The sequence below is a fragment of the Apteryx rowi genome, unplaced genomic scaffold (assembly GCF_003343035.1).
Source record: "Apteryx rowi isolate R43461 unplaced genomic scaffold, aptRow1 scaffold_137, whole genome shotgun sequence".
NCBI classification, from domain to species: Eukaryota; Metazoa; Chordata; class Aves; order Apterygiformes; family Apterygidae; genus Apteryx; species Apteryx rowi.
This window is the reverse complement of record NW_020447608.1, coordinates 1765356-1787542: the sequence shown is the minus strand read 5'-3', so window position 1 is coordinate 1787542 and position 22187 is coordinate 1765356. Positions and strand designations below refer to the sequence as shown.

Genomic DNA, 22187 nt, shown 5'->3' with positions numbered 1-22187 from the left:
CTGCACTTTAGCTTTGGCTTTGAAAGAAGCCAAAACCTCTAAGGTCCTTTGAAAAAGCCAACCACTGAACTCTACAGATGAAGGGCCATATGAGCTCAGTATTATTAATCATTACGAATTAGATTTTCAGTGCATGTATTTCCTAAGTATGGGGTTGCAGTGCATCAAATTCTGTACCACTGGATATTATATAAGAGATGCTTGCCATTCACAAGGATCATGATTTATGGAAAGAAAAAAAAAAAAAAAAAGAAAAACAAACACTATGCAAATATACTCCAGAATTATCAAGATATTTATTTGCCATGTCAAACTGACTCAGACATTTTGATCTGACTTTTTCTGAAAAACTTTTTCCTGGAAGTTTTCAGTCTAGGATATTCTATTTTCTTCATGTTTAGTACGTGGGGAAAGTTAAGAGAATTAATTCACTCAAAATGGCATTAAACAAGAACAAGTTCAGAAACTACAGGGATTGCTAGGTACTTTTGTTCATCTATGCTAAAACTCCCTCAGATGAATTAATTGTGAAGGGTTAGCACCATGTTATTGTGCCACAGGATGCTTTCTTCTCTACATGCTCCACCTGCATCAACAGAGCTCACCTCTAGCCTTCAATTGCCCATGACTCATAGATAGCGCATAGAAATCTACATCCTATTGCTTTCCTGCTCCCTGCCTCACAGAACAGGTTTCTGTGAGCAGAAGTCCCTACCGTTTTTCCATGTTGGAATGGTTGCCTTGCCTTTGGTTCACAGAACAAATGTTCCATTCTTCTCCCATCCTCACTAAATAATTCCCTAAAAAAGCCACTAGTAAAAATCAACCAAATTAAGTACCTTGTCCAGAGAGGCTGACATTCATCACTGTGTTAAATGTTAGTATGGGGACCATGCACCACTCATTTATGCCTAGTTTGACATAAGTGGTGTCATAGATTTTCTCCTACTCTTGTGTATGGGGTAAATTTCCCTCTAGTAATTATTTCTCAGAAAAGACACTGAGCTGATTCCATCTTTTATGGTTATTGGGTGCTGTGCATGTGTAAGCATACAGGCAAACCACACAAGGGAGGTACAATGCCACTGCCTCCTGGCAGCAGAGCAGAGGCCTGGCAGGGCTCTCAAAACGAGCGCTGCTCAAAACATTGTCAAATGTCATCCCTGTTGCGTCTTCCAAGCCAATGCATTATTATATTCATACAACAAGGGCATCAAAAAACATTATCAATGCCTTGTTCCGGTAGGTGCTCTGTGGATGCACAGGGAGACACAATGCTTGACACACAATATGTGCAGCCTAGAGGTGCAACATAGAATGGTTCACTGCTGCAAGAGTGAAGCGACTGGTAGCTATGAGTGAGGGGCACTGGAAAAGCTTTACAGGCCTCCAGATCTGGAAGTTTAGGAATGAGAGCCACCATCAGCGCTGTTTGTGATGTTCTTGCCCAGAACACCAATAGGAGATGAAGATTAAGAACATAACATATTTTGAAAAGGATATTCATATTCAGCCTTTCACCACGCTTTATCTGCCTCTACTCAGTATCATTAGCCCCTCCTTTTGTTTTTCAAATATTAAATTTACTAAATAATACAGATAAATAAACACTGATCCAAACACAATAAAGCAGCTGGAGCAGCAGTGGAGAGCACCAATATGTGTGGGCAATTAATGCCATTCATGTTCTAACTGTCTCAACAGAGCACCAGTGAAATTCCTCCCACTGATGATTCCTGACTTACAAGCTCCTCTTTATGGGGCTCTGTTAAACTGCTGTACTGGAATTGGATAGTGGGCACCCAAATGCTTTTTGGCTATCTGGCCTCCCTGTATGGAGGGGCTCTTTTTAATGCAGCTTCCTCCATCTGTCACCTTCACACTCAGGCTGTTTTTCTCTGCCTCCGATGTCTTCAGGACTTCTCCTTCCACATGCACCATATATTCAACCTCCTTCCCAGCGTGGCATTCTATCCAGAAAACCTTGTCCCCAAACAGAAATCACATCACCATTAATATTACACATGCAAATATGTCTGAAAAAAGACCTGGCTTGCAGATCGCATGTGAGATGTACACACAGCAACTGGGCAAACTCATGAACCATTTGGAAATCTGGCTCCTGGCAGTTAAATTGCAGAAAGAGATGATCTGAGCTTTCACAGCTTTCTCCCATCATGGCCAGATGGTGCCTGACCCCTGCTATCATTTCTGCCATAATCCGCCCATATGAAAACCTCACTGGTTCCATCAAGCTGTTAGTAACAATCAACATTTTTCAGAACTGAGACTTTGATAAAGCATTGACAGAAAAATGCGAAGATTTCATTAATTCTCCTACACACATCAATTCTCTAGTGGCCACCTTAAGCTCTTCTAAAGCACCTCCATCTGTACTAAGTACCGCTTCAAGTAAATCTGAATGGCTGGCTCCCTAATAGACCCTAAGAAATATTCTGCTACTTTCCCTTCCCTAGCTATCAGAGATTAAAATCCATTTTTCCCCTCTTTGCTTACACAGCTAAAAATCCCACACAGCCACTCTTCATCTCCAATCCTGACTACTTGACCTCTTCCCTGGGACTCCCATCCCATGTCTCCAGAACATGGAAAACACAGCTGTTGGCATTACCTTTCTTATCTCACCTCCTTCTGGCCATAAAGGTGTTCTCTAAATACTATTAATAGATCCTTTTCCCTTTTGACCTTCAGGCAGTGCTTCTCCCTTTTTATGCATTCATTGACTCTTAAAATCATCATCACTCCTTTCCTGATACCCACTAAAAAACAATTCTGCCCACTTGTCATGGATGTGCTATCTGAACTGTAAGTCTGTTTTCCTCCATGATAGAAAATGTACCAGCTTCTCCTCAAAATTCCTCTAGAATAATTTATCTTAAGAGTGAAGGTTCAGAAAGCCTTAGGTTTTATGCAAATACAACTCATTAACATGCATGTTTGATGTCTACATACTGCACTATTTACATATTCTACCATTTTAATTTTTAATGAAAAAAGTATGCTTCTATTTTTCAATCTTTCTCCCGCATTACAGTGTCAGCTGTACTGCAATACAGGACAGGACTGACTGGTTACAGATATCTGTAAAATATAAACAATGCTACTAGACATTGGGATATCTTTAATTCTAATGAAAATGAAATAAAAAATAAAACTACACATTCAGCACTTAAGAGTTATGATGTAGGCATATTACTGCTAGTAACTTAACAGAATCTCTACAACCAGAACCTTCACCTGCAAGGAAAAGAAGAAGCAGAAAGAGCCTATATTCTGCAGTGAGAGGAGGAAGCATTGGCTCACTTAGTTCAAAGTAAACGTGACTACCTTCACCAGAGGCTTGTCTAGACATCACAGAGGAGAAGCCCTGAGATCCTTAGTTCCGTGTCAAGAGACCAATCAATCAACTAACTAACTCACTCACTCACTCTCAGGGACCAGTTCCTCCTAGTTAAGGCTTATACTCTCTGACCATATGAAGTTTCTACCCTGCCAGAGTTGCCCCTCCTCCTACCACCAGTCGCAGCTGAGAGTGGAAAAGCCCTTCCCAGCTGCAAAGGGACAGAGAGGATCATTAGGCACTCTGCCCCATTGCACTTCAGCACCTGCATGTAATCTCAGAGGAAGTGGAAAGGCAATGCTTCACTCAAAGTGTCCTCTTAGCCCCCATGCTAGCAGCTTTGATTGCTGTAGTGTGAGGCTGACAGCGTAGATGACACAAGAGAGATTACAGGTGCAGGCAGAAAGTCTCACCCCAACACCTGTGACAATCACTTTGCCTCCATAGGAGACTCAGACCGCCCCAGGGGAAGATTTCAACAAACAGAGAGAAGTAGGAATAGACCTTTCTGCTCTAACACCTTCAAGAGATTGGAATAAGGCTTAGCAGGCTGTTCTTTCTATTATAAACAGCAGTGCAATCCACATGGGATATGTCATGTACCTGGGAACAGGTGATTGCATAGCTAGGACTTCTGTAGGAAAAAAAAGAATTCTGCTCCACCAACAAGTATCACTTGAAAGGAACAATATTTGCCGTTACGGTCTATTGCTACTCCTTTCTACATTGTCCAAATTTCTTAGTTTAGGGTATTTTTCTTAAAAGCTCAAGCTCCTTCAGTACTGGCTGACAAGATACTAAGTATCCTTCTTTGATGTAGAAAAGCTTAAAAACAACTTATAAGGATGTATTTATGAAATATATTGCCATGCCATGCAGGAAGCCAAGTAAAGTACCCTGTGGTCAGTCCTGGAACCAGAAACTTCATAGACACACAAGCACTGCACTAACCCAGTTTTGCCTCTTCAAGGATCAAAGCTAGCTGCCCCTGAAAGTCATGCTGATCCCTATAGACATTCTAGCTCTTGGAGCTAGCTCAGGCTTCTCTCAAATTGTTCTTCACTGCATTGCACAGATATACTATAAAATTTCAGAACATAAAACATTCAAAAATACTATCCCCTAATTTTGGGTAGAACTCACATTGAGCTTTGCCATCAGCATCTTCTTCCATAGCAAAGGAGAGGAGACCAACCCTGTAAGGAGTTTCACAAAGCAAACTAATTTCTGCTTGACTCATTCAAAGTTCCAGTTAATGAAAGCATTGCCTGCTTTGACAACTGAGAATAATTCACTACGTATGCAACAAAAACCCTTCTCAGCCTAAGCAACTGGCTTTCTGGTTAGATCCACTTCCTTGCACCTATCAAGGTTATGACTCCACCTGTGAATTTTTTCAGGATTCTGACAGTTATTTAGTGCTGCTCTTTCACCATTAATTGCAGCTTCCTATCATATCTGTTTGCTAAAACTAGATCTGAGGAAAAGCGCAACTGTCAGTTGTCTTTATTCTTCCTAGTAATACCACTGGTAACTCAGCCCCTGGCTGAAGGGTTCTGGAGGAATGATGGACTGGAAATGCAGGAAGTGTTAACTGGCAGCATAGCTTTCTTTATGAAATATTATATTTCTCCATTTATCCCATTTCTAGGCATTTCCCCCTTACAACCCTGCGCTACACTTACATCTGGTGAATAGGGTACACTGAAATTGTCTTCAGAGGCAGGGAAACATACATTTTGTGCACATTTTCATGGCAGCTGAAAGCATTACATTATCGCTACTAACTGCAGGTTGCTATTAAGCAGACTATAGCTCACACCCAGCCAGTACCAGTCTTTTCAAGTCTAGACAACTCCTCATGCACATCTCCTGTCACAGCCTAGTCAAAGATTACAAACCACATTCTGATTATCTGTTTTCTTCCCTTCTGTCTCATTTTTAACTTGTTGCTTGTGTTTTCTTCACACGGAGCATTGTAAGACTGTGATGGCTATGTAAGTCGCTCTTAGCACATTGTGCAAGCTAACAGAATACAAATGATTATATAAATAATAAAGCTGCTGAAGATTTTCTTGTCGCTTTCTCTGCTCCATTGGCTTGACTTAAAGCACACATAAAAATGGCCTCTTTTAAGTGTTATGTTCATAGCATCCATAAATAAAATTAAGATCCTGATTTAAAGAGACACTAAGAAGCTGCATCTGCTCTCGATTTCAATCAAACTGGGGTGCTCAGTGCCTATGAAAATCAGGCCCAAGGCTCTATGTATGAAAACAAAAGGATTTGATCTCTGCATGACAGATTTATTCAGCAAGGCAGCTTCCTTTCCTATATAATATTGAAGTCACATGCTCATTTCCAGCATATGTGCGTCTCCTTAATTAATACAGAAGTCAGGTAGGACAGGAACTCCAGACTCCGATGGCCATTGCTCACATCAAAGGACTGGCACATTAAATACAACCCCTGACACCACATGTTGAGCATCTGTGAGACAGTACACTTCTAAAGCAGTTTTGGACATAGAACAACATCTACTCAACACTGGTGTTTCTGTGACGTCTGCATGAAAACTCACCTCTGCCTTCCCTTTGATATTAGATATTGATGTAAAGAGGATATTATGACAGCCCTTGTGGCTGCAAATAAAATTAGACCCGCCCAGCCACACCCTGTGAAAAACAGTACTACTGTAGAATTATGACATTAGGTAGAAAACTCTTACAAGAAACTGTTTTTCTGAACTGTCCAGGAAGCTCACTGATAGAAAACTTCAGTGTAGCTTTTAGCAAACCTTATCTAACACGCTGTGGGCATGTCAATATCTGTGTCTTCATTAATGACAGAAATCATTAAAAATTCTATTAGGAGAACTAGGAGAAAAGACAAATGCTGACTACAGAGCATGGTCCCTTGAGTTACAACTGCACCAAGTTTCAGGTTTGGGCTGCAGCTTCACCTTTTATTTTCAGGGAATGCTAGTCTACTATTCTGGTTCCTGCTGCTAGCCAAGCATTTCAATCTCTACTACCAATGTGTGGATTTTCTCAAAGCTGTGAAAAGGCTGTAACAAAACTATGCGGCAAGGGTAGCCCAAGACATAATACAGCATGACACAGCATGATTTTGGAAGCCATCTAGCTTTCCTGACCAATGCAGCAGTGCTCTGCTGTGTGGACTTACCAATACAGTGTGCTTCATATCCACATGCCACATTATTATCATTTCTCCATTATATCCTCATGCTGCATTTTGTCACCTGATTTTATGTATTTTGTACTATCCTCAACTCTGAATTTTCTGGTGTTTCTCTCTCTGTATCTTCCTGGATAACTGAGAACTAAGCTATATTCATAGGTGAAATCAAGGAGCTAGAAAGGATCCTAAAAGGCTTCTGATTGAGTATATTTTTCATCCAGAAATGCTGCTTGGCAATCAACAGCCATTTATCTTTTTTTTTTAATGGATATTGCCTTAGTGCCTAGAGGATTGTATCACTTCCCTCTAAATGGCTAGCAGTTTACAGAAGACACCTCTTTTGCTACCACATGTATTTTTTCTGTAATCAAGTACCAGAAGTCTGACTCTTAACATAAGACTGTGAGTTTTGTGATTGATGCCTTGTGTCCAGCTGAATGATGAGTTTATCCTTATTGAGCTGTTGCAATATTAGCGTAAAATTCAGCATCAGGGAAGGACATTGAGTGTATAATGAAAGGCAGGAAACAGCAATGATTTAGAGAAAGCAAAACTACAGAAACAAGAAAAGGTCATTAATTTGAAATAGTTACCTCTTTGAGGCAGCCCATGAAGTTGTTGCTTACTGGAGAGCCAGGCAAATCGGCAGTACTGGGGCTCCCCCCCACATAAAAGAAGTCATCCGAGCCCAACATGGTGTAGTCCTCCTGCGTGTAGCCCGTGGTGGTAAGGATGCCATCCACAGAGATTGTCACCTGTTCAAGGAACACAATGGACAAAGAAATCCCAGCAATGACCTTACAATCCTGAACAGAACAAGTTACCTCCCCTATATTTCTACATCAGTTTTATTAAAGATTTTGTTGAGATTTGGCAAGTATTTTTTAGCACAACCAAGCTCCATTTTCTGGTCTGCTTTGCCCACAACAGAAATACTCCAGCATCTGCTTATCCTCTCTTTGGTGCAACAGCGCTGCCAGGCTGATCCCGCAGTCTACACATTATGATGCTTTCCATCTACTCAGGCCAGAAAATGGAACTGTCCTTGAAAGAGATTTCTGATATTAGCTGATTTTATGATTAATTACTATTTATTTAATGATTACAGTTAGTTATGGTTGTTAGTAAGAAAAAAAAATACACTAATGAAGACGAGGTTGGTATTTTTTATTTTTTATGTTTCTTTTGCTCACGGCACACTGACAATCATGCATTCGGGGAGGGGTGGGGGAAGGATCTCACTTTCAATACATTATGGATGTGCATGCCATGTACCTAGGGAGACACACACCCACCACCTACCACAGAAAAAAAAGAATTAAAAAAAATATTTTACAGGCTAAATCATAATCAAAATATAAATAGGAAAGAAATGAAGAACAAAATAAAATAAAAATAAAATTAACAACACACCAACAAGTGTGAGAGAAGCAGAGAAGAGAAAGAAAGAAAATACAAAGCGTGCACACACTGCACTTTGACATGTCATGCCAATATATCTGGAGCCCAGAAAGATGACAGGAAAAAAAGAGAGAAAAGGGAGAGAGAGAAAGAAAAATTTAACACTTGCATGCAATCATCAAAAATAAAAATACCAAACAAAACCCAGAATAATCCAAAACAAAATGAAGTCCCCAAGACCTCTAACTCCAAACACATGGAGGGTGAAGGGGACCCAAAGGAGAGGGAGGGAGAGGAGCAAGTGAATTTGATGTGTTTTGCTTAGATGTTGTTAGTGGTTTAAAGGGAAGATGGAGGAAAACAGATTGAGGCCAGTAGGAGACGGGCGAGTCACCAGACGTGGACATGCCATGCAGAGTGTGTACTGAAACAAACAACCGGCTGAGCTCCTTTTGGCCACGGCAGGTGGAAGGTCAGAGAGAGCAAGAGAAAGTGAAAGAGAGAGAGGAAAGAAAGAGAAGGGAGGGAGGTGGGGGAAAACTGGGAGAAAGAGGACAACTCTGGCCAGTTTGCCTATAACAGCCATTGCCACAACAAAAGGATGAGAGAAAAAGAGAGCCTTCACCACAACAGACTAGAGGCCCTGCAATGGTTCTGATCTAGAAACCTTCAGAGTAAAAAACAAAAATCAAAAGGGAAAAAAAGAGGAAAAAAAATAAAAAGAGAGAAAGCTAAACTCAAAAGCAAGGGAATTGGAATAGAAAACAAAAACTAAAGAGGGAGGTGAAGAAATCAATGAAAGAAATGTCCAGACCCCATTTCCAGAAAAGTTGTGTTTGTTTGCTTTTTTTTGTTCACAATTTTTTCTTAAAAAAGAAAATGAAAAAAGAAAAAGAAAAAAAAGAAGTGTGCTTTCAATGAAATTAAAATAAAATTAAAGGAAGAAGTATAAAGGAGGGGGGAAAAGGGGGGGGGGGTAAGGGAAGGAAAAGGCAGGTAACACACGGCAAACCCAAAAAAAGAGACAATAAGAATGATATCTACCAGACAATGTAGTTTGTTTACCATAGCGTGTCCAATGCTTGAGTGCTTTGCGGAAAAGGGGGAAGAAAGGAAATTAAAAAATCGTGAACAGAACGATTGTTAATTAAAATAACTTAAAGCAAAGATGAGTCGTTAGGGTGTTAGTACATTAGTTGGTTAGTAAAAATGACACATTGCATGAATGGTCTAGTGTTAGTCTTTCAAAAAAAGGCGTGGGGCGCCTGACACACACAGAGTGAGAAAGAGGACAATATGACCAGGACTCTATGGGGAACCATGCCATCTAGACTGTAAAGGGGAAGAGTGCTGCCTAGTCTTCCCACTCTGGTGTTATTCATTAACTCCCACCCTCATTGATCCAGTCCTGGATAAGATTTAAGTCAAAACAGTGCAATACTTACTCTTCAAACACCCATCAAGGTGCCTCCCCCAAACAAGAACCTTTCCCTCAAATGTACACACCATTTTGCCCCTTCAGCACAAACCCAGTCATGACTCCTTCTTCCACCCACCACCATCTCTGCATGCCTGCTCCTCTTCCAAGCTTTACTACCCTAAAGCGCTGCACAGTACTGTAAGCAGGCCAAAATTTCCTTTGGCTGGAGACTGCAGATGAAGATGAATCCAAGCCTCTTCAGTATGGCCTTCCCAGTTTCCAGGTTTCTATACAGCAGATGAGTTTGTGACTTTCAGGAGAAGCATACAAAAACACATGTGTTTGGTTGTTTGCCTGTAGCTCACCTGTGTGATCTGAGAGTATAAGAGATGAACTTCTAGGTAGGAAGAACTGTGTCAAGGAATTGTGTAGAAGAATTGTGTCAGGCTGCCTGTGTCAGGGTTGGGAGACGAACAGTTGACAATACTTACTGTCTCTCTTTTTGTCTGCAATATCGCATCTATATTACAGAGCTAGGGGAACTCACCAGTTGGTTCTCTTAGTTCGGTTTAGCAGAGCTTTGCAGATGCTTTGTTGCTCCCTCCGAAGGCACACAGATGCCAGCTGCTCAAATTTATAGAGTTTCTTGCTTGCTTTTTAGCATCTGGGGAAGATTTTGCATGGTGACTAGCTTCAGTGTTAATAGAGAAGTGCAGCCTGTGCAGGGTCCAAGTCTTTGCTCCATTCTGATCCAAGTTGACAAAAATTATCCTAAATTACACAAATAAGATCTGTCCTGCCGCATGTAAAACTATCTTCTTGGACATTTCAGAAAGTTGTGCATTGATTAAGGAAATAAAGTTTGTGAGAACTTCATGGGACTGAACATAATGTCATCAGGTTCTAAGGTCTATTTTATTTATCTTTGGAAATGAAATAATAATAATAATCTGCAGTTGGTGGTTTGGGTCCAATGAACTCCAAGTCCTCTGAAATCTTCAAAGAAGTCTCACTCTGAGGATCTGCTGTATTATTATTAAATCCATTTTTACAAATAAGGAAGTTGTGGTACAGAGTGGGGGACAGAGCATGCCAAAAATGACATGGAGCGTCAGCAGCAGAACTGAAGACACATGGAAAGTCTGACATTCAGTCAGTAAAATACAGCAATGATCCTATTTCTAGTAAAGGTTTCTCACAAGGCAGAAACAGGGTTTAGTGCTAACTGAAATAATAAGATAAATAAACAAGGAGATTTGTTTTGACATTAACAATCACTACTCAATGGAATCTGTGGGTTCACTTGGTTTGTCCCTGAGGAGATTAACTACTGTGATAATCACTTGATATAAAAAAAAACAAAGCACTTAGTACTCTTCCAGCTTAGCTGAAAAATGTTTAACAATTCCAAAAAATACCAGGCAGAAACCCCAGCTATTAAAAGTACTGCTCGAATTCTAGGAACAGCCAAGAAATTATGCAAATCCTCCTCCTCTCCCCCCTGCCAAAAAGTGCAGAGGAGTAGACTAGATGGCATCTTGAAGCTCCTGCTAGCCTTTTTACCTGGAATTGTTTTAGCTCTGGATGATAATCTTGGAATTTCTAAACTTTATTTTAAGTTCATTTTAATGAGAAATGTATTTCTCTCTAGTGCAATGTTCTCAACCAATTACAAGGAGGCTATTAATTTCCTTATGAAACCTCAGTATTCAGTATTCTTTGCATCCTCTGTTTTTGAAGAAATATGGGCACAGCTGGAAATCAGACTTTTCCAAATGAGCCAGACCATATTATACTGTAAGTTTGCATGTGAATTTGTGTCAGGGAAGATGCTTAGTAGATAATTTATTACATATAAAATTATATACTTTGTCCTTTACTACATCTTCTGCATGAAGATCTCAAAGGACTTCACAGAAATTACTAAACTAAGACAAATAGATTGTCTGAAAAATAGTTAAGTATTTTACAGATGAAGAAACTCTCTCTCTCCCTCCCCCCTCATCTCTCTCTCTCTCACACACACACACACGCACACACAGAATATACAAGCTGCTGGAAGCTGCTGGAAGCTGCTGTTAAAATAGAGTGTCCTTATCTTTTTTTGTTAAATGAAGCCTTTATAAGGTCAAGATGTACGGTGACCATTCTCAGTTGTGTCCTGAAACATGTCCATAGCAAATATTAATTAAATATCAGTCATTTAAGTTTTCAACCTCTTTCAAACTCTTTATCCTGAAGACTGAAGGGTTTTAAGACTTCTTGATCCTCTGTAATATCAATTAAAATTAAGCATATGCAAAACCTGACAGGAAGACCTTAGCATTCAAGGCTTATCTTTATTGAAAACTGGTGGTTAAACTTACCAATAATTTTTGGATGGCAACTTTCAGGACTACCAGGATTGCCTCTCCTCAAGGCCTCAATGGCTCCAATTTCTAGGCAGTTTTAGGTTCTGGGTCAATGCCATAATTTTGAGACTAAACTTAGAAGCCAGAAGTTAAAATGAAAGTATCTAGGGAAAATATATGGATCCAAAAAATTCCAGCATTATAGACATTTCTTGGTTGAACTGAATTCTGTCATGACTATTAATAGAATTGGACACCAAATCATCTCTGCTACTTTTTTTATTTTAATCTTGGCCTTTAATAGGATGGCACAGCCATCTTATTAAAACATTCCCTGTCTTGCCCAGTCAGGTAAGACTCTTTAAGAATTCAAGATCACATGGAAATACTCGGAGTGAATAGATCAGGAGGAGTAGAAATCTGGGGTGCTACTTAACTGGCAAGGGACTTCCCTGCTTCTAATGATTGCCAAAAAACTTTTCTGGTCTAGTCAAAGACAAAGAGGCATAGACATATTTCCATTTAGTTGTGGATCCAGAAAACCAAACAAAACAAAACCACCCTGTGAAAGATTAGGAAAGGAGACTAAGAGCTTCCCAATCACACTTCCCCTTCCCCACTTACTACTTCTTCAAGATCCAAACCTACCCTGGCACACAGCATGGATATATTTTGCTTCAGGCACAGTTTCCCATTGAAAATTGATTTCCAACAAAAAAAGAGAAGTATGATTAACTAAAATGACCAATAAACCATTCAGAGATATTCAGAGACCAGCCATTCTCACAACATCTAAAAATAACAAACACATCAAATAAAGTGATATATTCTGACCATTCCAGATTGACAGGCCTCAACCAGTTGCTGTATCTTCCTTTAATGGAACGATGCAAGTATCTGAACAAGACAGGATCATTAAGACCCATCCACTGCATAAGAAATTAAATTTGCATCTGCATAGAAACTAGTAAAAATAGACTAATATTGCTGTCAGTAATGATGCAGCAGTCTTGTGAAAGTTAGGTCACAAATCTGTCCTCCAATATCCAGACATCTTGAACATATAGAAATATGGGAATTCAAATGGGAAATACAACTATATCCAGTTCCAACACCAAATATTTGAAAGAAAGACATGAAACCCCCATAACAGACAAATCATCTACGGATATCTATTAATTGAGACTCTTTCTGACCCTTGGTACTGATTAGCCTATGCTCACAGATACATTTTATCTTAGCTACTGTAAAATATTACTACAAAAGCTGTTTTCTCAGCAAATAAGGTTGTATAAACTTGAACAAAACTATTAGGGGTTGTGTTAACATTCACATTAATGAGCAAATAAACAGAACACATTGTTTTCACAAATTGATTTTAAAATCTCAATTTACAAGCTATTTATGCTGCCTTTACCAATCAGCAAGACACCAAATAATGCATATCCACAGCATAAACCTCATTTATCATGCAGCAGATGGGCCTTAGTGACTTGATATATTCACCAGCTTTCAGAGCAAGGTTATTTAATTTTATCTTATCTATTTATGTCTGAATATATATTTCATGAGGAAGACTTAAGGATTTTAAGGCTAGCCTACTAGCAAATACATCACCTGATAGAGCTGTCTGCTTAGAAATTTGTATGCAGATATACAAAATTACAGTGGTAAAATCAGACAAAACTTCTCCGAAGTGGAATTGTAGGATTGGATTGGGCTGGGGTTGCTTGGCTTTTTTGGTCCTTCCACTTTTCCAGTCCTCACAGCCAACAGAAGAGTCTCATAGGCAGAGACATAAGAAATAAAGTAGACTCTCATTACAGAAATAAGGGGAAAAAATAAAAAAGAGAAAAAGAACAGAAAATCAAGAAGACTCCAGCCAATTCATTCCAAAGCTATAAAGTTAAAATAATTACATGCATACCTACCAGCCTGCATACCTGCACACTCACACACACACACACACACAAAAGAAAAGAAAAAAATAAAGGAAAACCAAAGACTTCCAGAATTAGAATTATGACATCATGGCAATGGTTAAACCAATTAACAAAACTTAAAGAAAAAAGGAGAGAGGTATAGAGTGTTGGCTGCTGGAAAAAGACTCCGTTCCCACAGTAAATAAATGCAACAAGACTATTACTGATAAGATTGAATCACAATTAAGGAAATAATAACATAGAAAAGAACAAAAAAGAGAACAGGAAAAGGGAGATGAAAGTAAAACTATGTCACAAGTTTTTATTATTAAATCAAACTAAGAAAAAGAGGAAATTAATAAAGAAGAAATGGAGATAGCAACAGGGCTAAATTCTCTTCAACTAATGGTCTTTCATTGTCCCTTGGATATCGAGATACAGAAAATGTAGAGAGACTTTGATGATCCCAACAAGCATTCCCATTCCTCCTTTACTCCCTCCCACCTGTCCCGTCCAAGTAAAACAGAATGAAGTTTTCCCAGCATTTTCTCCCCTTCACCATTACCTGCCGCAGGTTGCGCGTCACTTTAACGTCATGCCACGCGTTGTCATTGAATTTGCCATTGACAGGCTCCACAATGGCCTCAAAGGCCCCAGACCCCAGGTTAATGACCAGCGAGACCGCACCATCTTTCAGAGCCAGGTTGACATAATCAGCCGACTTGCCAGTGTGCAGAATGAGCCCATTGCGTTGCCATGTCTTGAAGGAGAGAGTGATCTCATCACTGCTGCTCTGGATGGGGTTTTGAGACAGGTCATAGCAAAGATATTCTGAACCACGGAAAGTGGCCATGTTCTCATCTCGTGCTGAAAAAGAAGAAAGGGAAACAGAAAAAAAACTATTTAGCAGTTAGCCAAGAAGAGATTTAAGATCATTATGAAATTTTTGAGAAATCCCACAGCACCATTAATGTTCCATACAATTATATATCATGACAGGTTAATGACTGTACTGCTCCTGTTGTAGTACGGCTATCAAGAGAATTAACAGCAGGGTCCACAGTCCCTATAAATTTCAGGGTTGTGTTTTCAGTTCCACTGCAGAAAGAACTATCACCACAGGGACCATTCAGAAGTATACAGTGGATCTAGCAAAAAGCGCATTTAAAGACACTGTTACAAGACAATTTACGTCCTTTTGAGGAAAACAATGGAAGACTCCACTATTAACCACATAACCATCACCTATGAATTGCGCATAAATGTTCCAAAAGGAATTAATGTCCTCCCCAAAGATTAATATTTAGATTAATTACTAATGTCACCTTAGGTAATCACAATTCATCTGCTAGGCAATCTAAACTGGACACCAGAATGTAATACTGATTGAACCATCCCTTTCTTTCAACTAAGAGACCCAGCAGACAAGAGAGCTACCTGAAGTGCCCTATAGTTTCTTTCTTAAGAGTAGGAAGGAAGTCCACGTAAAACATTTGTCCGCAGTTGTAAGAAGCAAGGTTGGTGGTAAACACCTCTCAGAACTTTGCCTGTTTGATCACCTTATCTGGTTTTGTTAATACAAAAGCATATCTTTTTAGTACAGCAGAAATAAACCCAAGGTATTATTCATACAGCACATGACATATTTCCTCATTAAATAATAAAATCTCATGTATGCAGAGTAGAGTAGGGAAAAATCAGTAGCCTCATTTCTTACTGTCTGGAAGCAGCATTTGAATGTCATTCTACAGAATGAAATGCAAACCTGAAAATCCTTTGCGTAAGCTGGAAGTCTGCTTCCCAATATCTGGGCTTCCACAGCCCCACAGAACCAATTCTTCTACCAAATTGCACTAATGTGACCACAGTCAGCTATGCACCCTGATTTCACCCAATGGAAGGAATACAAGACTGTGATGGTAGAGCTTGCAGGAGGGCTGTCGACAGCCCATTTCTTCCCAGTACATTCCAGGAGATAATTCCATTACAGTGGAGTCTATACAGATCTACTGACCTCCTCTCTCAGTATTGTGGCACATTTTTGACTCCCAGCCATGAAAGCAAGTCTGAGCATGAACAACTACATGGTGCAAGCAGTCAAGCTATCGCTACTTACAATCCACTGCATAAGGCAAGTGCTGATGCTATTGCCATTGACATATTAACAGCAGTTTTCTGCTTCATTTTGTCTCATTTGGTAATCCTAATAAAGATTAGCCAGAATTTGTTAATACAAGACTGAGGGGAAAATGCTTGTTGACACAGCTATTCTTGAAAAATAACTATGTGGTGAAATCCGTGTCTTCACAGCATGAAATAGTAGTCACAAAACAGCACAATGCTGCAACATGAATACATACCATCCTCAAACGATACGTCTGAGTTAAACATAGACTTTTGCAGTCTTGATCGAGGGTATCACAGAATGAACTCATTAAAAAATCTAGGCTCTATGACAGCAGCTGTAACCCATCTTTGCACTTGTGTAAGTGTATTGTGTGTCTATATACCCCTGTGAGCATAGAGTAACACAAATTACTCCATGCAACAGCACAGGTTAGAAGCCAACTAGCATGAAAGCAGCTTTACAGAAAAAGACCTGGGGGTCCCAGTGGACAACAAGTTGGATACAAGTCAGCAGTTGGCCCTTTCAAAGAAGGCCAACTGCAGCCTGGGCTCTACTAGCAAAATTGCAGCTAGCAGGTCCAGTGAACTGATTCTTCCCCTCTGTTAGGGACTTGTTGAGTACTGCGTCTGGTATTGAGCTCCCCAGTACTAAAATGATGTGAACATACTGGAGCAAGTCTAGCAGAGAGCTACCAAGATGCTCAGGGCACTGCTGCAGGTGATATATACACAGAGGCTGAGAGAGCTGGGTTTGCTCAGTCTTAAGAAGAGAGAGGGCTCAGGGGAGGCCTTATTGCTATCTACAACTGCCTAATGGGACAGCGTAAAAAGACGGCACCAAATTCTTCTCAGAGGTATGCAAAGAAAGGATGAGAGGCAATAGACACAATTGGAACACAAGAAATTCTGACCCAAAATAAGAAAAAGATGTTTCACCACAAAAGTGGTCAAACACTGTAAGAAGGGCCTAGAGAGACCATTAAATCTCCAACCTTGGACATACTCAAAACTCAGCTGGGGCACGGCCATGAGCTGCCTGCTCTAACTGGACATTCTCTAAGCAGGCTGTCAGACTGGATGGTCTCTGGAGGTCCTTTCCAAATTACATGATTCTATGATTCTGTCCTGAATACATTTATCTACCACCAAGGACTACATATGCTTGTGTTAATATACAACCAGCCTAAGAACAAAGCGTTTATATTGACTGCAGTTCTGCAAGCGTCAGAGCCAAGAGCTTAACAACACTCTCCACTGTGGTAATTCCCCTGCCTAGTCACTTCTCATCCTTCGGAAGGAAATGTGTTACAATCAAGTCAGACACACGCTCTATATACCTGCAGGTAATTCTGATCAAATAACTGGCATCTGAGGTCAGGAGTCAAACAGAATCATTACAACTAAGCCATTTTCCCAAAGCCATAGATATGTGAAGCACTGAATACACGTTTAATGTCTTTGGGGGGGAGGGCAGAAAGGGGGTACGGGGGGTTGATTGTTCACTCAGTACAAGACATATTAATAGGGCTCATTTACAGTTTCTCAGCCACTTAGACAGAATCTCACTGATCTACTCAGTACAAAGGAGAAGACAAAGAGTAGATTAGAAATCTAAATATAAGTAAAGGCAACCACTGCAGACTCATCAAAACATGGCAGAGAAAATTCAGAAAGATATTCCTCTTACATTTTTACTTGCACCACTAGTTTTAATATAAGGAGATATCAACCCACCCCTGCATGCAACAGTCATCTGTTTCTTCTGGTCATCTGCTGCTGACCATTGTCACAAATGGGATTCTGGACCTGATCCATCCTTGTATCCTTTCTGTTTTTATTTCCTGAAAGCAGATCAGAGAGCCTTGGGAGAATGCCACCTATTTCTGATTCATGTATTGTTACAGCTATTTTCCTCCTCCTGTGGCTCCTGCCTGTCTATCCTCTGGATAGACATTAAATTTGCGTAAGAAACACTGCACACTAAAATCTTGCTGGCGTACCCAAGCCAGTTGAAATTCACACCTTTCTACCCAATGTCTCAGAAGCACAACTCCCAAAGTAAATATACTCTCCAAAACAATAATTCCTAAACTGTGATCTGTGGGTGACTGGTAGACCACATGGCCACATTAAAGGCTTTCATGCACAGGCAAGGCTCCAAGCTCCAGAGAGCTATGCGTATTCCTCCAAGTTGCAACACAGTGGCCTCTTTCTAGCCCTGTGGCCTGACCCAACACAGGGAAGGCTCTTTACCAAGCACAGCCATTCCACGCTGGGCTGCATGTTAGGACCCTCTGATGTATGTGATGTTGTCACAGGCAAACAGTCTCCACTTGGGGAATTTCATTTAATTTAATTTACTGCAACTAACATAAACCTTTATTACTGATTTGGGCATTGAGAAACAAGGACGACATAAACAATTAAACACGTAGGGAAGCACCTTTCCTCAGGCTCAACTTCAGTCCACCAGCTCTCCTTCCCCCTTCCTAGCCTCAATTCCCTTGTTTTTGCCACAGGTTATACTTAGCAACCCCGCCCACAATTCCTTCAGTGAGGCAAGGGGTGGCGCAGGATATTGGGCCCAGTGCTTAGGGGTTTCCTCCTGCCACTCCATGCTTCTTATGCTTTTCTTCCACTGCTCCTTGCTTCATACTGCACCTGTCCCCTGGCAGGGGTCCCTGGGGCCGCAGTCTCCTCAGAGGCGTGCCTCCTCTGCCAGAGAGCGCCTCCAGCCCTGCCCCTTTCTGCTCCGTTCCTCCATTTCATTTCTCCAAACGCACCTCTTCAAATCTCTCCTCGAGTCCCCTGTTGTGTCTTCTCCTGCATGCCCTGTGTGTCTCCGCCTGCATCTCTTGCCCCTGGCGGCTACGGCCCTTTCCTAAACACGCGAGCAGCGGCACTGCGAGCCCCTCTGGCCAGCAGGTCTGACCCTCCTGAGGGAGCCGGCTGGAACCGGCCGCGACTGGCCCAGGCAGTTCCCAGCTGCAACTGGCGCTGGGCGGTTCCCGGCCCCTCCGGCCCAGGCAGCCACAGGCCCCTGCGGTGCGACCCTGCCGCCTGCTCCCAGGACGGTGTCTGCCACAGAGAAGCACCTGGGAGTCACTGGAGAGCAGGGAGGGCAACGAGGGACGCACGTGCTCTCCACAACCCACGATTTAGTGGAGCAAAGCCCCGAGTAGGCTGCAGGTCTCACAGTATCTCCCTGTGCTTGTGGGCACGGTCTGGTGACGTCTGTAAGACCAAAGAGCGGTAAATCATCCATTATTTATTAACTCCTGACCATGGTGCTATACATTTCTGAAGGCTCCACAAACTTTCCACAAAAAGGAGATCAGACACAGGGGATTCAAAGAACAATGCCAAATTGCACTGTTGGTATTTATGGCTTTTATATTCTTGAAACAATTTGATAGGGTACCAAAGAGCTTCTGCATAGCAATGTGACTAACCTAGGATAGCTAAACTTAACTCAACGTCAACAGGAAGCATTGGTTTACGTTACATGGAAAAATGGACCAAGCCCCGATTTTGCTGGAATGTGAAACTCTCTATATATAAATGATACTACCCGGCAGTGATGTTTGAGCTGTTCAGCTGTGACAATGCAACTCTTTTCCAGTGCATCAAAATAAAGTTTACTTGCAGCAGCATTTAGAATGTTTGCAAACTACTGATTTATACATGATTTGCAAGTGTTAATTTTTAACACAGTTAACACTAGATAGATAAACAAAAATCAGAATCTGAAAGCAGGTTACTTAGTACATGTAAACAATTAAATATTCCATTTTGCTTGTTAGTATTATTTTAAACACATTATTTGCAACACATTTACATGACTAAATTCTCTGCAACTAAATTCTCTACAGCGCTGTCAGAAGCATATAAAACTCCACATTCAGATTTAACACAACATATTCAAAGCCTCACAGAAATCAACAGAGGAGGAGTGAAACCCATGATCTTCAAATTGACCATCACAGACCAAGTCCTTGAGCTAGTGGAGTCATCCCATCACTTTAAAGGCATGAGAAAATGTTACCTATGTTGACTAATCACTAACTTGCACAGCTAGCATATGAAGCACTTACCACCACCACCCCACTGCAAAGCCTACTTTGCAAGCCTCAGGTCTGTAGCTATCAAATTCCCAAAGCAGCTGCCATTAAGTACTATGGACAGGTAGCAAGAATGGAAACAAATGCACAGCCATCGCTACCTGAGCCAAGCTCCTGGCCCCTCTCAGCCCTGCAGAAACCCCCAGAGCTTGCTGAGTCTCAGGTTCCCAAGACAGGTAAAGACTGGGGATCTTTCCATATTGTATACAGCTATACTCCCCATTCAGGAGAGCCAGACAGTGACTTTTAACTTCAGTTTTCATGTGCAAAGCTGTTGCTACGTGCTTCTGTTAAAGCTCTTTCTACAAAGGAGAACTCAAATTAGGAGATCAAGAAAGCGTGGCGTCTAGTCACATACAAGGAAACTAAGACACAGAGATTTTAAAGGATATATTCATGGCCACCAGGAACTCAGTAGTATAGGAAGCATTTCAGTTCACAACCTGCTAGCTCCCAATCTTAGGCTCATTCAACTAGTCCTTAAGCATGTGCAGAGGGAAACCAAGCTCTTTTATTTCTTCCAGTCCTCTTAGGAAGTCACCCCACCAAAGCAATGCATAGCAGGGGAGCCTCCAAAGTTTTGGATGAACCCTCAAACTATCTAAATGCTTTATGTTTGTGAAGCTGGAAATAGCACATCCTAGAAGCACTGATTCTGCCCAAGGGCAGGAAGTCAAATACTCAACGAAAATAGCATCTGCTCAGGTTTTCTGGCCTCAGACAAATTTAGGAAACATTTAGAAAAATAAAACGGAGAATGCCTTTCTTGACACCTTCTGAAAACTTTAAGTAGCTCTCCTAATAAACCGAAGTCAACTGCTAACCTTTTGTCAACACCCACTGCTTTAGAGCAGTACCCCCAGTACCCCAAGGGGGTCCCTACCTGACTGGGGATAGGTTTACAACCAACACTGGAGCATGTCTTCCGTCAGCAAGAAAAGCAAACTCTCTGCACTGCTTGAGAATTAATAATTGCTCCAGTGCTTGGTGGGTTTTACCTTATCTGTGTGGTTTGTTGTACTTTGCATGGAAAAGCTGGTGCTGTCTGATAATCCAGGAATGGTCTAACGCTGTCACGTGTCAGGCTTCTCTGCCAAACCCCAGTGCATTAATGACTGAGGCAGCAAAACAGCTGGATCCTCCCTTGACCTTCTGTCAAACAGAGGTCAATACGGAGAAAGTATTTACAGGATCCTTTTCTCCCTGCTACTTAATAATTCCCTGTAACACAGGAAAATCCTACAGATATGAAACTTTCCTCAAATAGATCTGCTTCTAAAGTTGACCACTGATCACAGAACCATTAACATTAAAATAAAGGACTACCATCCACAATGACAGACAAAAGATATCTTCCTGTTGATCATAACCAAATTCAGAACAAATCCAGAACATAGAAGGAAAAATACCAGTGTGTTCCAAAGGTACTGTGGATAGATAATGAATTCAGTGTAATAAGAATATAACACAGCTTTATAAAATACAGCTATGTAGAAGGCCTGTGAGAAGCTATGCGTGAGGGGGAAAAAAAGGCAACCGCTCTCCCTATTGGCATTAGTCCCACTGCATGAATGATGAGCCTTCCTCACCTAAGAATATGCTAGTGGAATCATTGGAATACTACAGCATAACCACGTTATTTATTAGTGGCTATGAACTTACTGTATTTGGGCATCAGCTATGCTTTCGGCAGCATGACATGTAATACAGGGAAATTATCCAATTTATTTCTAATAGGATGACTGGATAAGATAATGATCCTAGCAAGCACAATTGAATGGGGTGTTTTTGGAAGGAATTTTATTGCAATCTTCCTGTACTGCTGAAGCTAAGAGGTGTTCCTGTATATGCAGTAATCTGCTGTGTTACTGAATAGCTGGGCATGGATGTGACTAAACATGTTAGTGTCAGCAGGTATACCTTTGCCTTCTTTCTATACTAACTTTTATTGTCAACAACAGTCCTAGAGTTTAAAAATTCTAATGGAGCTGAAAGAAATTTTTTGATCTGGATCATAGCGAGGTCATGAAAGAATAACTAGGATTCGAAAATTCCAAATCTGAACTTTCTGAACTAAGGGGAAAATAGACTTAGAAGCCATTGCAGATGATGAGCCATGAGAGACCAAGGCATCATCTCCCAAAGGAAGTGGTGTAATACCAGTCTGGACAAAACCCTATGAAATATGCTAGGAGGTAATTCTCTTCTGGCCAGAAGGGCTGTCCTGAGAGTGACCTACAAYATCTATGATCCTCCAACATGCTGTGATGTTGTAGAACAATG

At 40.9% G+C, this 22187-nt stretch overlaps 1 protein-coding gene across 1 annotated transcript in view; it reads right to left on the bottom strand.

The window, feature by feature from the left end:
* The window catches only part of NRXN3 (neurexin 3), a 185127-nt gene that overhangs the window by 75933 nt on the left and 87007 nt on the right, over window positions 1-22187 (bottom strand). Inside the window, exons 2-3 of the mRNA XM_026057197.1 lie at window positions 14222-14523; window positions 7156-7317 (exon numbers count right to left, since the gene is read on the bottom strand). Of these exons, the coding sequence (XP_025912982.1) occupies window positions 7156-7317; window positions 14222-14523 (464 nt within the window). The remainder of the gene's footprint in view (window positions 1-7155; window positions 7318-14221; window positions 14524-22187) is intronic.